The sequence below is a fragment of the Oncorhynchus kisutch genome, linkage group LG11, assembly GCF_002021735.2.
Source record: "Oncorhynchus kisutch isolate 150728-3 linkage group LG11, Okis_V2, whole genome shotgun sequence".
NCBI lineage: Eukaryota > Metazoa > Chordata > Actinopteri > Salmoniformes > Salmonidae > Oncorhynchus > Oncorhynchus kisutch.
This window is the reverse complement of record NC_034184.2, coordinates 32599923-32614001: the sequence shown is the minus strand read 5'-3', so window position 1 is coordinate 32614001 and position 14079 is coordinate 32599923. Positions and strand designations below refer to the sequence as shown.

The 14079-nt window shown below is 41.7% G+C and overlaps 1 protein-coding gene across 2 annotated transcripts in view; it reads right to left on the bottom strand.

The window, feature by feature from the left end:
- Positions 1-6202: 6202 nt before the first annotated feature.
- Positions 6203-14079, bottom strand: part of LOC109898871 (regulator of G-protein signaling 7) — a 128851-nt gene continuing 120974 nt past the window's right edge. For both annotated transcript variants that reach the window (XM_031835656.1, XM_031835657.1), the window contains 4 exons: positions 11040-11226; positions 10767-10856; positions 7310-7346; positions 6203-6883 (listed from right to left, as the gene is read on the bottom strand). In XM_031835656.1, the coding sequence (XP_031691516.1) occupies positions 7326-7346; positions 10767-10856; positions 11040-11226 (298 nt within the window). In that variant the 3' untranslated portion in view covers positions 6203-6883; positions 7310-7325. The remainder of the gene's footprint in view (positions 6884-7309; positions 7347-10766; positions 10857-11039; positions 11227-14079) is intronic.

The following is a 14079-nucleotide window of genomic DNA, read 5'->3' as shown; positions in this document are numbered from 1 at the left end:
TGTGGGAAGCTTGTGGAAGGCTACCCGAAACATTTGACCCAAGTTAATCAATGTAAAGGCAATGCTACCAAATACTAATTGAGTGTATGTACATTTCTGACCCACTGGGAATGTGAAGAAAGAAATAAAAGATGAAATCAATCAATCACTCTCTGTCACGCCCTGACCTTAGTTATCTTCGTTTTCTTTATTATTTTGGTTAGGTCAGGATGTGACGAGGGTGGTATGTGTGTTTTCACGTGTCTAGGGTTTTGTATATCTATGGGGTGTTCATATGTCTAGGTAAATGTAGGTCTATGGTGGCCTGAGTTGGTTCCCAATCAGAGGCAGCTGTTTATCGTTGTCTCTGATTGGGGATCCTATTTAGGTTGCCATTTCCATTTTGGTGTTGTGGGTTATTGTCTATGTGTAGCTGCATGTTAGGACTCATGTTATATAGCTTCACGTTCGTTTTGTTTCTTTGTTAGTTTGTTTAGTGGTTTTCCCTTCATTAAAATAAGAATGTATGCTTATCACGCTGCGCCTTGGTCTCATCAATATGACGAACGTGACAGAATAACTCACCAAATCAGGACCAAGCAGCGTGAAAGGGAGGAACGGCGCTTTGTGGAAAATGGACCTGGGACGAAGTACTGCACAGTAAAAGATCCTGGATGTGGGAGGAGATTTTGGCAGGAGAGGATCGCCTACCATGGAGGCAGGTGGAAACTGCGCAGGAGGAACGGCGAAGTAAGAGAGGACAGCAACGACGTCGGGGAGGTAGGCCACAGAAACCCCAAGAAAATTTTGGGAGGGGACACATGGAGCAGTCGGCGAAGTTGAGGGGTGAGTCTGAGATTGTCGAGGAGTTATTGGACAGAATGGAGGAGAGTGAATGGAGGGGAGATTATGAGACATTCGAGGAGTTGTTGATGAAATTGGAAGAGAGTGAAGAGAGAGAGCTGTTGGTTTGGCGTAGTATGCACGGCATTCACCCTGAGGAGCGTGTTGGCTGTCCGATGCCACCTGTGTCAGTTCCTCGTACTCATCCTGAAACGTGTTAAAGTTCCGGAACAATTGATGCCGGCTATACTCACCAGGTCTCCAGTGTACCTTCACAACCCAGTGTGTTCTGTTCCTAATCCTCGCACTCTTCCTCCAGTGTGCCTCCAGGGTCCAGTACGCCCTGTTCCTTCTCCCCGCACTCGCCCTGAGGTGCGTGTCAACAGCCCGGTACCACCAGTGCCGCCACCACGCACCAGACCTCCAGTGTGCCTCCAGGGTCCAGTACGCCCTGCTCCTCGCACTCGCCCTGAGGTGTGTGTCCCCAGCCCGGTACCACCAGTGCCGGAACCACGCACCAGGCCTACAGTGCGCCTCGGCAGTCCGGTACGCCCTGTTCCTCCTCCCTGCACTTGCCTGATGTGCGTGTCACCAGCCCGGTACCACCAGTGCCGGCACCACGCACCAGGCCTCATGATCGAATTGCTGCAAAGAATCCACTACTAAAAGGACACCAATAAGAAGGGACTTGTGTCATGACTGTCCTGATCAGGTCAGGTTACAGGAGACCACAACCCTACAGATTATCTCTCACCCCAACAGAGGAGGAGAGATCTAAGGGTATGAAGATGTGGGGGTTTCATGACCCCTCACGCCCATTGTAAATCTTAGGCAACAGACAAAATTCACTATGGATAACCGGCCTCAGAACATTAAACATGCAATAAATGGACTTTGGAACAATAGTTTCCGTCAGCCACAATGGTGGAAATGACAATAGACGGAATATGAAAATTAATGTCATTTTTTTGTTTGTTATGAAAGGTTAAAGGGCGACGTTATTACGAAAACATTGTAACTTTAAGAGTTTTCCTAGTATATGCTTGATGTTTATACATTGTACGTTGTGTGTAAAATGTCCAAATCAAAGAGAATGTTTTGGTAAAGATGAAATGTGAAGTTAGTTGTCTAAAATTGGATTTGAGTAAAATCTAGACCTTGCCTCTCAACTTGGTACGCCCAGAGAATTTCCTTAAAGGCGGTTACACCCACTTCTGACCCGAGGGTATAAAACCTCTTTGGGCTGCAATCTGGTTAACGGGATGATATGACAACAGCCAGTGAAAGTGCCAAATTCAAAACAACAGAAATGTCATAATTAAAATTCCTCAAACATACATGTATCTTATACCGTTTTAAAGGTATTCTTGTTGTTAATCCCAGAATCCGATTTCAAATAGGATTTACGGCGAAAGCAACACAAACGATTATGTTAGGTCACCACCAAGCCACAGAAAAACACAGCCATTTTCCCAGCCAAAGAGAGGAGTCACAGAAAGCACAAATAGAGATAAAATGAATCACTAACCTTTGATGATCTTCATCAGATGACACTCATAGGACTTCATGTTACACAATACATGTATGTTTTGTTTGATAAAGTTAATTTTTATATAAAAAAAATCTGGCGCATTACATTCACTAGTTCCAAAAACATCCAGTGATTTTGCATAGCCACATCGATTCAACAGAAATACTCATAAATGTAGATGATAATACAAGTTATACACATGGAATTATACCTGTCCTTAATGCAACCGCTGTGTCAGTTTTTTTTTAAACGTATGGAAAAACCATGCAATAATCTGAGACGGCGCTCAGAACAATCAAGTCAAAATAGCCGCCATGTTGAAGTCAACATAAACCATAGATTACATGCTAATATTCCCTTACCTTTGATGATCTTCATCAGAATGCACTCCAAAGAATCCCGGGTCCACAATAAATGCTTGATTTGTTCGATAATGTCTGTTATTTATGTGCAATTAGCTACTTTTGTATTTGGTGTACATATCCAAACGCTCGTTCTGGTCAGCGTTAAGTCGGACAAAAACTTCAAAAAGTTATTACAGGTCAAAGAAACATTTCAAACTAAGTACAGAATCAATCATTAGGATGTTTTTAACATTAATCTTCAATAAAGTTCCAACCGGAGTATTCCTTTGTGTCTTCAGGAGCCATGGAACGCAGGTCGCTATCATGTGGAATACGCGTTACCAGAAAATGGCTGACTGCCAGACACCTGATTCATTCTGCTGTCATTCAGTCCCACCACAGTAGAAGCCTCATTCAAGTCGAAGCCCTAGGAAGTGCAACATCACTAATATCTCAAGGGGATTTCAATGACAACTGTGTTGAGTACATACAAGCCTCAGATTTCTCACTTCCTGTTTTGATTTCTCCTCAGGTGTTTGCCTGCCATATGAGTTCTGTTATACTCACAGACATCATTCAAACAGTTTTAGAAACTTCAGAGTGTTTTCTATCCAATACTAATAATACTATGCATATATTAGCAACTGACACTGAGGAGCAGGCCATTTACTTTGGGCACCTTATTCATCCAAGCTACTCAATACTACCCCCCAGCCATAGAAGTTAAGAATTAACATACCAGACTAAGTGACCCGAGCTGCAGCAAAGGTCTGAGTAGACAACAAACCCAAAACGCAACACAAGGTTGAAGACAAAGGAATCCTTTTCTACACATACTACGGATGAATAGCTGCGTCTAAGCGGGTGAATTCAAGCCGGACCACCCGGTCTCCACCCCCCCCATCGAATCGTGGTATATACACTGTTTTCATTCCTACGCTGTGAGCCTTGAGCTACAGGGCTGGCTGTCCTCAGAAGAACCCTTTCAGAATAAGGGGGAGGAATCAGACCGTTAAGCAAAAAGGACACTGACATCGTGAGGACAACCAGAGAAGTGCGCCATCCGAGAAGACGAAACGGTCCACGCAGAGACCCACAGCATAGACCTTCAACACGTAATAACATCATTATATTCTGACCCATAAGAGCGGCAGTTCGGGGCAAGGTTAGGGTTCAAATAAGCATAGCTGATAAATGCACCCAAGTGTATATTTCTCTCGTGTACTTTCTCTTTTTCTCTTTCTCGCCAGAGTGTGTTGGCCTGTTGTACTAAGTTCTAATCAATAGCCTAGACTGTGTTTTGTGTATCTTTTATTATAATTTTAGCTTTCTAGTAAATACATAATTAACTACAATTGATGTGGTACGAACTCATTGGTGGGACTCGGGATTTTGCAGATTCACGGATTATGCGACGTTCAGAATGAGACTGTAGAGGAAATTGATAAATTATCAACTATTGTAAAATCGATATTCTGATCGATATTCTAAAACAGATTTTCCCATGGTGTCCCAGGTTAATGAGTTAATAATTGCCTGATTAATTTAATCACGCAATTATAAACCGTTAATCATTCGATGAGCAGCAGTCGTCACATTAACTAATACAACGTCACGACACTTACTTGGGCTAAGAAACACAAGCAATGGACATATGGAACATTTCTGGGATCTTTTATTTCAGCTAAACATGTTGCGTCTATTTGCGTTTATCATTTTAACTCCTCTATTTTTGCCTTTCTCTATCAATCTTGAGGCTAATACAGGACTACCAACGTATTAAGTGTGCATGCTTGTGCATGTCTATGATTGAATCCCACCCTCTATACTTGTCTCTCTCCAGCCTGAAAAACTGACCAGCCACCAAGGACCACTGCATGTCCTGAAGGAGAAAGACAGTGACTGTACCTCTTGCCACAGTGTCCCGGGACAGTGGGGTGATCCTGTCTCCGTTAGGGGTAGCTGTCCACCCTTACCAGTCCTGGAGAGTGAATCCTGGTATTGGTTTCCATGGGAACAGCAGTGGTTACTGAGGTGGATTGTCAGTTGCGTGTCCCAAGGTCTGTGGTCCTGTTTCTCTCCACTGAGTCTGTATTTTTGAGTTTATTAATAATCCATGTCTATCTCATATCCATCTCAAATATATATGATCTAATAATACATGTAATTATCTCTTAACCTTTCTCTGTAATCTTTCTTTCCATGCCAATGGGTTTCTATGTCTGTGTATCCTAGTTCTGTGTCTGTAGGTCTGTGCGTCTCTGTATGTCTCCTGCTGGGTTTGGACTCTCACTTCTGCTTCCTCCTAGACATAGACGGGGGCTTTCTATTGGCTCTGATCACAACATGAATCAAACCAAGCCTCACCTCTCTCCCTTCCCTACCTCTTTTTCTCAATACTTATCCCCCCTCCTCCTTCCACAAACATACTCACTGCTGACTCTCCAGTCTTGAAATCCCGTCAGTCTTTTGCTCTCTCCCTCCCGGTTCCCTTCTTCCCTCTATTACTCCCTCTCTTAGTCTGATACCCCAAATCCCTCTTGCTCTCCCATTTCCCCTTCACGCAATTTCCTCCCTGGCTTACCCTTCGTCTCTAGCTCACTTTCATACTCATCTCTCTCTCTCTCTCTCTTTCCATCTATCCACCTTTCTTCTCACCTGAACATGAGGTGGGTTCAATGATTAGGGGTGTTCCAGTGCCACTGGAAAGTCTTCAATACAGAGGTCTCTTTGGGTGTGTGAAATCACATAATCCATAAATCAGTCTTACTCCTGCGTCAACTCCATACTCCATACGTCGACTGGACCCTTTGAAATTGACATTCCCATTCCTTTGGTTTAGGCATACAGAAGTAAGACAATTATGTGTGTGGTTCTGATTTCTGACCACTGGAACTAAGACAAAAAACACTGTCTGTCATTCACCATCAAAGATCTGAAACGTCTACCAAAAAAAAAAGCGTTAGACTCGCCAAACAATAACTATTTCATCATTTCATCATACCAGTAGAGAATGGCACGACACTACAGCAGCAGAATTCAGGCCTCAGTCTTTGTCCATACTTTGACTAATGTGTTTAGTCATGGTTTCTCATTGGTTAAATATACTGAGTGGCCTAAAATATACTGAGTGACCTAAAGGTTATGGTTTGTGAAACTTTGAATATTGTATTAGAATTAAGCCTTACTTTTTGTACAGTATAGGAAATGTCTAAATTTTTTGACAAATAACACATTTGAATAAAATCAAGCAAAGCATAATTTGTTGTAAACATAAAACATATTCCCTTAAGTTACAGTAAAATAATAGAAAACGAGCTACTGCTCTGTTAAATCTACCACCATCTAGCTGTAACAACTAAAACTGCAGATGACAGTCTGTCCCCTCAGCAGACAGAGCAGAGAGAGATTAATAATGATCTATTACAATGACCCCAGATCAGTATGTCCATCTACTCTTTGCTGACCAGTACAAAATGTATTGATTCATTACCAGGACAGTGAAAACAGATAAAGGGACAACTTTAATACATTTTAAGTGTCTTTAAATATGGTATAAAAATAAATGCAGGAGAGAGTAACAAAGAATTACGTTTTACATAAGACAGAAAACACCTTTTCTTACAGCTCAAATGTGACTTTACAAGTGTAATGAAAACTGTGCTAATTATTGTAGTGCAATAAAATCAATGCAAAATGAACATAACAATTTACATTTCTGCATACCGCACAACACTTCCCTTAGCGTGACCAAAGTATCTGTGATTACAGATCGAGTACTGTATAGTGATGATATTTTGAATAGATTTTACTGTTAAGCTCACGTTTCCTTCATTTTTTTACATTTCTGACATTATTAGCTCAGCTGGAGAGGGACATACGTGTCCATCAGATATGGTGTAAGTAACTGGACACTGACTTTCTGGAAAGGCATTATCCAGCCCCAATATTTTCAAAAGTCTCCAAATGCCTCTCCTTTCCAATAGTAGACATAGATCAGGTAAAAGGAATAACAAGTCTTCTCCTTGGACATGCAACATCTGATGTACTGTCCCGCTCATCGTCTGAGTGGAAAGCAAACGGCGATGACGTAGAAATGATATGGTCCTCCTCTATATCCGAGAGTGGCTATGTTTTAGCATGATGGCACAAGACTGGTCAGCCTCTTTGATGTAAGGGGTTTCCCCTGTCAGAAGAAGAAGAGGATAGGGATTGAGAAGATACAGTAGAAAATGTAATCATATATCCATCCTGACACCATCCTGTAATCTTAGCGTGTGGAAAAGTCATACTGTATGTCAGCAGAGGGTGTAAGAGTTCTACCAGTTTGGAATATGGAAGTGTGTGTGAGGGAATGTCTGGGTTATACTGACATCCTATGGGCATCAAGTGTACAACTTGATATGGCATCATACTGTGTTATGTGATGTCAGACATGCTGTAGGGTCCTGAATCTGAGTAAAGTTCATTCAATTAATACAGTTTACATCAAGAGCTATCAAGAGCTTTATTAATGCACTAATGCGAGGGAAAACACAGGATGACAGTAAGTGAGGTGAGCAACCACATGCAATTTACTGTAACACTCGGCACAGAGCTTTGGCATTATTACCTGGAAGCAAAATCCTTCAAAACAAGTTCTTACTTTTCTGTAGGGACAAGGAGAGAACACAGAATGAGGGAGGACATTTTGGCAGGTTGGTTTCAGAGGCCAAAATGTGAGACATGCAGGAGAGGTCACATGCCTCTGTCCTGAATCAGCTCAGCTGACTCATCTAACTCTCAGAAGAGTTAACTCATCAAATGCAGCATTTTGTAGCAACCTACATTAATAAAACGTGACTTCACAAGAATAGACGGGTTGGTTGTTCACCACAAAACTGACATTTGCGCAACTATGGGGCAAAACAGACAGGGTTGGTTTAGACTGTTGACAACATGTAAACTATGTTTAATCTCCAAATTAGCACTTTTTTGCACAATGAGCACTTTTGTCTCTGAAATACATCGTTATAGTTGTTGGCTAGTTAGCTTCCAAATTTTTGCCATATTAGCATAGACATGACATCAGTCAAAACACCTTAAAACAAGACATGGTATCAATAACAAGATACGAACTGAAACGAGCTACCTATGATACCCCACATGGCAGCTTCTTGTAATTGTTGCTAGCTATCTGACGGTTCAGAATCATATCAATGCACGCCTTCCAGGCCACAGCGATGCACGTGCATCATTTTTGTGACGTTTACATCCAACCCGTCTACTGTATAAAACTAAATGAATAGGTCATACACTGACGTTCAAAGGTTTGGGGTCACTTAGAAATGTCCTTGTTTTTGAAAGAATAGCACGTTTCTTGTCCATTAAAATATCATCAAATTGATTTAAAAAAATACAGTTGTTAATGTTGTAAATGACTATTGTAGCTGAAAACGGCTGATTTTTAATGGAATATTTACATAGGCGTACAGGGGCCCATTATCGGAAACCATCACTCCTGTGTTCCAATGGCATGTTGTGTTAGCTAATCCAAGTTTATCATTTTAAAAGGCTAATTGATCATTAGAAAACCCTTTTGCAAATATGTTAGCACAGCTGAAAACTGTTGTTCTGATTAAAGAAGCAATAAAACTGTCCTTCTTTAGACTAGTTGAGTATCTGGAGCAGCAGCATTTGTGGGTTCGATTACAGGCTCAAAATGTCCAGAAACAAAGACCTTTCTTCTGAAGCTTGTCAGTCTATTCTTGTTCTGAGAAATGAAGGCTATTTCATGTGAGAAATTGCCAGGAAACTGAAGATCTCGTACAACGAGAACAGCACAAACTAGCGCTAATCAGAATTGGAACACAGGAATGATGGTTGCTGATAATGGGCCTCTGTACGCCTACGTAGATATTCCATAAAAAAATCTTCCATTTACAACATTAACAATGTCTACACTGTATTTATGATCAATTTGCTGTTATTTTAATGGGCAAGAAATGTGCTTTTCTTTAAAAAACAAGGACATTTCTAAGTGACCCCAAACTTTTGAACGGTAGTGTACTTGTGTTCATCTAACTCTTGTGCATCTAACTCTTGAAATGTAATGGTGAATGTCTAACTACCATTGTTGCAAAATTATTGTTTTCATCATTAAATGTCTTATCAATCAGTTAATCATGAAATATAAAGGCACTTTTCTCAAATGAAACACAATAATTCTGTTCAAAAGGAACAAATCTCTTAGGGCCGGATTCAATTAGATACGCTTTAGCCGACATCTGATGTTTCAATGGTGTTGGAGGTGGAACTGCTTTAGAGCTGTCAAATCCACAAGCAGCTCCCGCCATTATACACTGGAATGTGAGATATCATTTACACTTTCATTAGGCTGATAGAAATCCTCATTATTTAGTTAAATGATTTTCAATTTGAGCATCATTATTATTATTTTTATTTGGGGGGGGGTTTCTTCAATTATTCAACAACAGAACATTACAATACAGCAAGAGTAATAAGTACTACAACCAAAGATAATTCAATCCTTCCCACCCCCCAAAATAAAATAAAAAATTAATTAAAACAATGACAAATTAGAATAGTAATAATAATAATAATAATGACTAAATATGACAAATGACAAGAGAGACCAACATATTCACAAAGCAATACAAACAGTAAATTACAAAGAGACAATAGCTACATCGATCTACAAGCTCACATCCACCAACCCCAATGGAAGAGTTTCCATATAGTCCAGGAAGGGTTGTCATATTTTTAGTTGTTGAATTTATTTCTTAAAGCATAGGTAATCTTCTCCATAGGAATACTCTTATTCATTTCAGAGAGCCATCTTGTAATTGGGAGAGGGGAATCTGATTTCCTTCCATGTCAATGCGACATATTTTCTTGCAGTGACAGGGCGATTTCTGTACATTTGATGTTGGAGTTATTCCTCATCTCTAGGCAGAACGTTCATCTTAATTCAGCTAATTCTCCCAAATAATGTAAGAGGCAGATCTATCCATCTATTCAAGTCATCCACCACCTTCTGACCCAAGACAGTAGTTAAGCTTGTACAAATTTCTTAAGTAATTATCAACTGTGATTCCTAGATATGTGAACCACTGGGGGGGGGGGGACCATCTGAAGGGACCTGTTTTCTCACAGATGCTATAGTCAAAGCGAGTCAGTGGAAGTATTTCACTTTTGTCTATGTTGACTTTGTAACCTGACATAGAGCTGTATGTACCCAAAAGCTTTTGTAGTTTTGAGAGGGATCCGGTCGGGTCAGGGAGGAACAAAATAATGTTGTCTAAGAACAATGAGACCTTGTGCATTATCTGGCCTACCTGAAAGCCCTTTAGGCCAGGATCCGTTCTTATGGCGAGGGGTTCTGTGGCTAGCACAAAAAGGAGTGGGGAAAGTGAACAGCCCTGTCTACTACCTCTAAAGAGTGGGAATGTGGCTGACATCATGCCATTAGTGGTGATCTTAGCTTGCGGTTTATGGTATAAAGTCATAACCCAGTTGACAAACTAAAGTTAAATTTACCAAGGACCTTGAATAGGTATGACCATAACAGGTATGGCCACTCCAGCCTATCGAAGGCCTTTTCAGCATCTAGAGATACTGTTATACTATGATCACTCCTCACACTGTGAATTATGTTGAATAACCAGCACAAATGATTGGTGGAGGATCAGGTTTGGCAAATATTGTCCTAATCTGTTAGCCAACACCTTAGAAATCAATTTATAGTTGGCATTGAGGAACCTTATCGGCCTATAGGAAGAGCATTGTAGAGGATCTTAATTTTTTTATGTATAACTTTTATAATAGCCGTGGAAAAGGAGTCCGGAAGGCTCTGCGTCTCAGCAGATACATTTAGAACATCCATCAAGAGAGGAATAAGCAAATCCTTAAACTCCCTATAAAACGATTTCTGTTTTTGTAAAGGGCCGATCTAGTTCGTTTTGGTTTTCAATTGTAGACAGTATATCATTGCTGGTTCCATTCCATCAGAAGTGTCTAACTTAGAATTGTATTGTTTAAATGAATCAATAAGGCTTTGAACACCTTACCTTCTTCTTGGCCTGTAACAGCTCCTGATAGGCACTGGAACGGATGAAGCGGCTATAGGAGTCACTCTTCATCAGCTTGAAGATGTGATCCTGTCAACCACAAGGAAATGGTTCAACCACAGGTCACGTAGTAAGAACCCTTGATAAGATTCAACGTTCCAGAATACTTTATGGTCTGAAGAATGTACTGAACAGTATAGTAGCTTATCCAGCTGATACAAAAGTCAGTAACTTGCCTATGTAAAGTTCACAGACATATTATTATAGCGTTACCTGTGCGTCTTCAAAGGCATAGCGTCCAGGGTCCTTGACATTCTGGGTGGTCTTGTCGTAGCTCTTAGAATCAACATTGATGGCACTGGGAGCTCCAGAGGCCAGGAACTCCTGCCAGATCTCCTGAACCCGGGTCGGGACCTCCCGGATTGGCCTCTTCTTCACCTCCTGGACCGCTAGCCAGAACCTGCAAGACACAACACAGGGGGTGTGTGTGTAAAAAAAAAAATATTGAATTTATATACAGTACCAGTCAAAAGTTTGGACACTCATTCAAGGGTTTTTCTTTATTTTTACTATTTTATACATTGTAGAATAATAGTGAAGACATCAACACTATGAAATAACACATATGAAATCATGTAGTATGACTTGATGACAGCTGTGTACACTCTTGGCATTCTCTCAACCAGCATCACGAGGTAGTCACTTGGAATGCATTTCAATTAACAGGTATGTCTCGTTAAAAGATCATTTGTGGAATTTCTTTCCTTGTTAATGCGTTTGAGCCAATCAGTTGTTTTGTGACAAGGTAGGAGTGGTATACAGAAGATATCCCTCTTTGGTAAAAGACTAAGTCCATATTATCACAAGAACAGCTCAAACAAGCAAAGAGGAACGACAGCACATCATTACTTTAAGACATGGTCAGTCAATGTGGAAAATTTCAAGAACTTTGAAAGTTTCTTCAACTGCAGTTGCAAAAACCATCAAGCGTTATGATGAAACTGGCTCTCATGAGGACCGCCACAGGAAAGGACGACCCAGAGTTACCTCTGCTGCAGAGGATAAGTTAAATAGAGTTACCAGCCTCAGAAATTGCTGCCCAAATAAATGCTTTGCAGAGTTCAAGTAACAGACATACAGTTGAAGTCGGAAATATACTGTACATATACTTAGATTGGAGTGATTAAAACTCATCCTTCAACCACTCCACACATTTCTTGTTAACAAACTATAGATTTGGCAAGTCGGTTAGGACATGTACTTTGTGCATGACACAAGAAATGTTCCAACAATTGATTACAGACAGATTATTTCACTTATAATTCACTGTATCACAATTCCAGTGGGTCAGAAGTTACATACACTAAGTTGACTGTGCCTTTAACCAGCTTGGAAATTTCCAGAAAATAATGTCATGGCTTTAGAAGCTTCTGAAATGCTAATTGACATAATTTCAGTCATTTGGAGGTTTACCTGTAGATGTAACATCTCAAGACATCAGTCAGGAAGTTAAAGCTTGGTCGCGAATGGGTCTTCCAAATGTACAATGACCCCAAGCATACTTCCAAAGTTGTGGCAAAATGGCTTAAGGACAACAAAGTCAAGGTATTGGAGTGGCCATCACAAAGCCCTGACCTCAATCCTATAGAACATTTGAGGGCAGAACTTAAAAAGCATGTGCGAGCAAGGAGGCCTACAAACCTGACTCAGTTACACCAGCTCTGTCAGGAGGAATGGGCCAAAATTCACCCAACTTATTGTGGGAAGCTTGTGGAAGGCTACCCGAAACATTTGACCCAAGTTAATCAATGTAAAGGCAATGCTACCAAATACTAATTGAGTGTATGTACATTTCTGACCCACTGGGAATGTGAAGAAAGAAATAAAAGATGAAATCAATCAATCACTCTCTGTCACGCCCTGACCTTAGTTATCTTCGTTTTCTTTATTATTTTGGTTAGGTCAGGATGTGACGAGGGTGGTATGTGTGTTTTCACGTGTCTAGGGTTTTGTATATCTATGGGGTGTTCATATGTCTAGGTAAATGTAGGTCTATGGTGGCCTGAGTTGGTTCCCAATCAGAGGCAGCTGTTTATCGTTGTCTCTGATTGGGGATCCTATTTAGGTTGCCATTTCCATTTTGGTGTTGTGGGTTATTGTCTATGTGTAGCTGCATGTTAGGACTCATGTTATATAGCTTCACGTTCGTTTTGTTTCTTTGTTAGTTTGTTTAGTGGTTTTCCCTTCATTAAAATAAGAATGTATGCTTATCACGCTGCGCCTTGGTCTCATCAATATGACGAACGTGACAGAATAACTCACCAAATCAGGACCAAGCAGCGTGAAAGGGAGGAACGGCGCTTTGTGGAAAATGGACCTGGGACGAAGTACTGCACAGTAAAAGATCCTGGATGTGGGAGGAGATTTTGGCAGGAGAGGATCGCCTACCATGGAGGCAGGTGGAAACTGCGCAGGAGGAACGGCGAAGTAAGAGAGGACAGCAACGACGTCGGGGAGGTAGGCCACAGAAACCCCAAGAAAATTTTGGGAGGGGACACATGGAGCAGTCGGCGAAGTTGAGGGGTGAGTCTGAGATTGTCGAGGAGTTATTGGACAGAATGGAGGAGAGTGAATGGAGGGGAGATTATGAGACATTCGAGGAGTTGTTGATGAAATTGGAAGAGAGTGAAGAGAGAGAGCTGTTGGTTTGGCGTAGTATGCACGGCATTCACCCTGAGGAGCGTGTTGGCTGTCCGATGCCACCTGTGTCAGTTCCTCGTACTCATCCTGAAACGTGTTAAAGTTCCGGAACAATTGATGCCGGCTATACTCACCAGGTCTCCAGTGTACCTTCACAACCCAGTGTGTTCTGTTCCTAATCCTCGCACTCTTCCTCCAGTGTGCCTCCAGGGTCCAGTACGCCCTGTTCCTTCTCCCCGCACTCGCCCTGAGGTGCGTGTCAACAGCCCGGTACCACCAGTGCCGCCACCACGCACCAGACCTCCAGTGTGCCTCCAGGGTCCAGTACGCCCTGCTCCTCGCACTCGCCCTGAGGTGTGTGTCCCCAGCCCGGTACCACCAGTGCCGGAACCACGCACCAGGCCTACAGTGCGCCTCGGCAGTCCGGTACGCCCTGTTCCTCCTCCCTGCACTTGCCTGATGTGCGTGTCACCAGCCCGGTACCACCAGTGCCGGCACCACGCACCAGGCCTCATGATCGAATTGCTGCAAAGAATCCACTACTAAAAGGACACCAATAAGAAGGGACTTGTGTCATGACTGTCCTGATCAGGTCAGGTTACAGGAGACCACA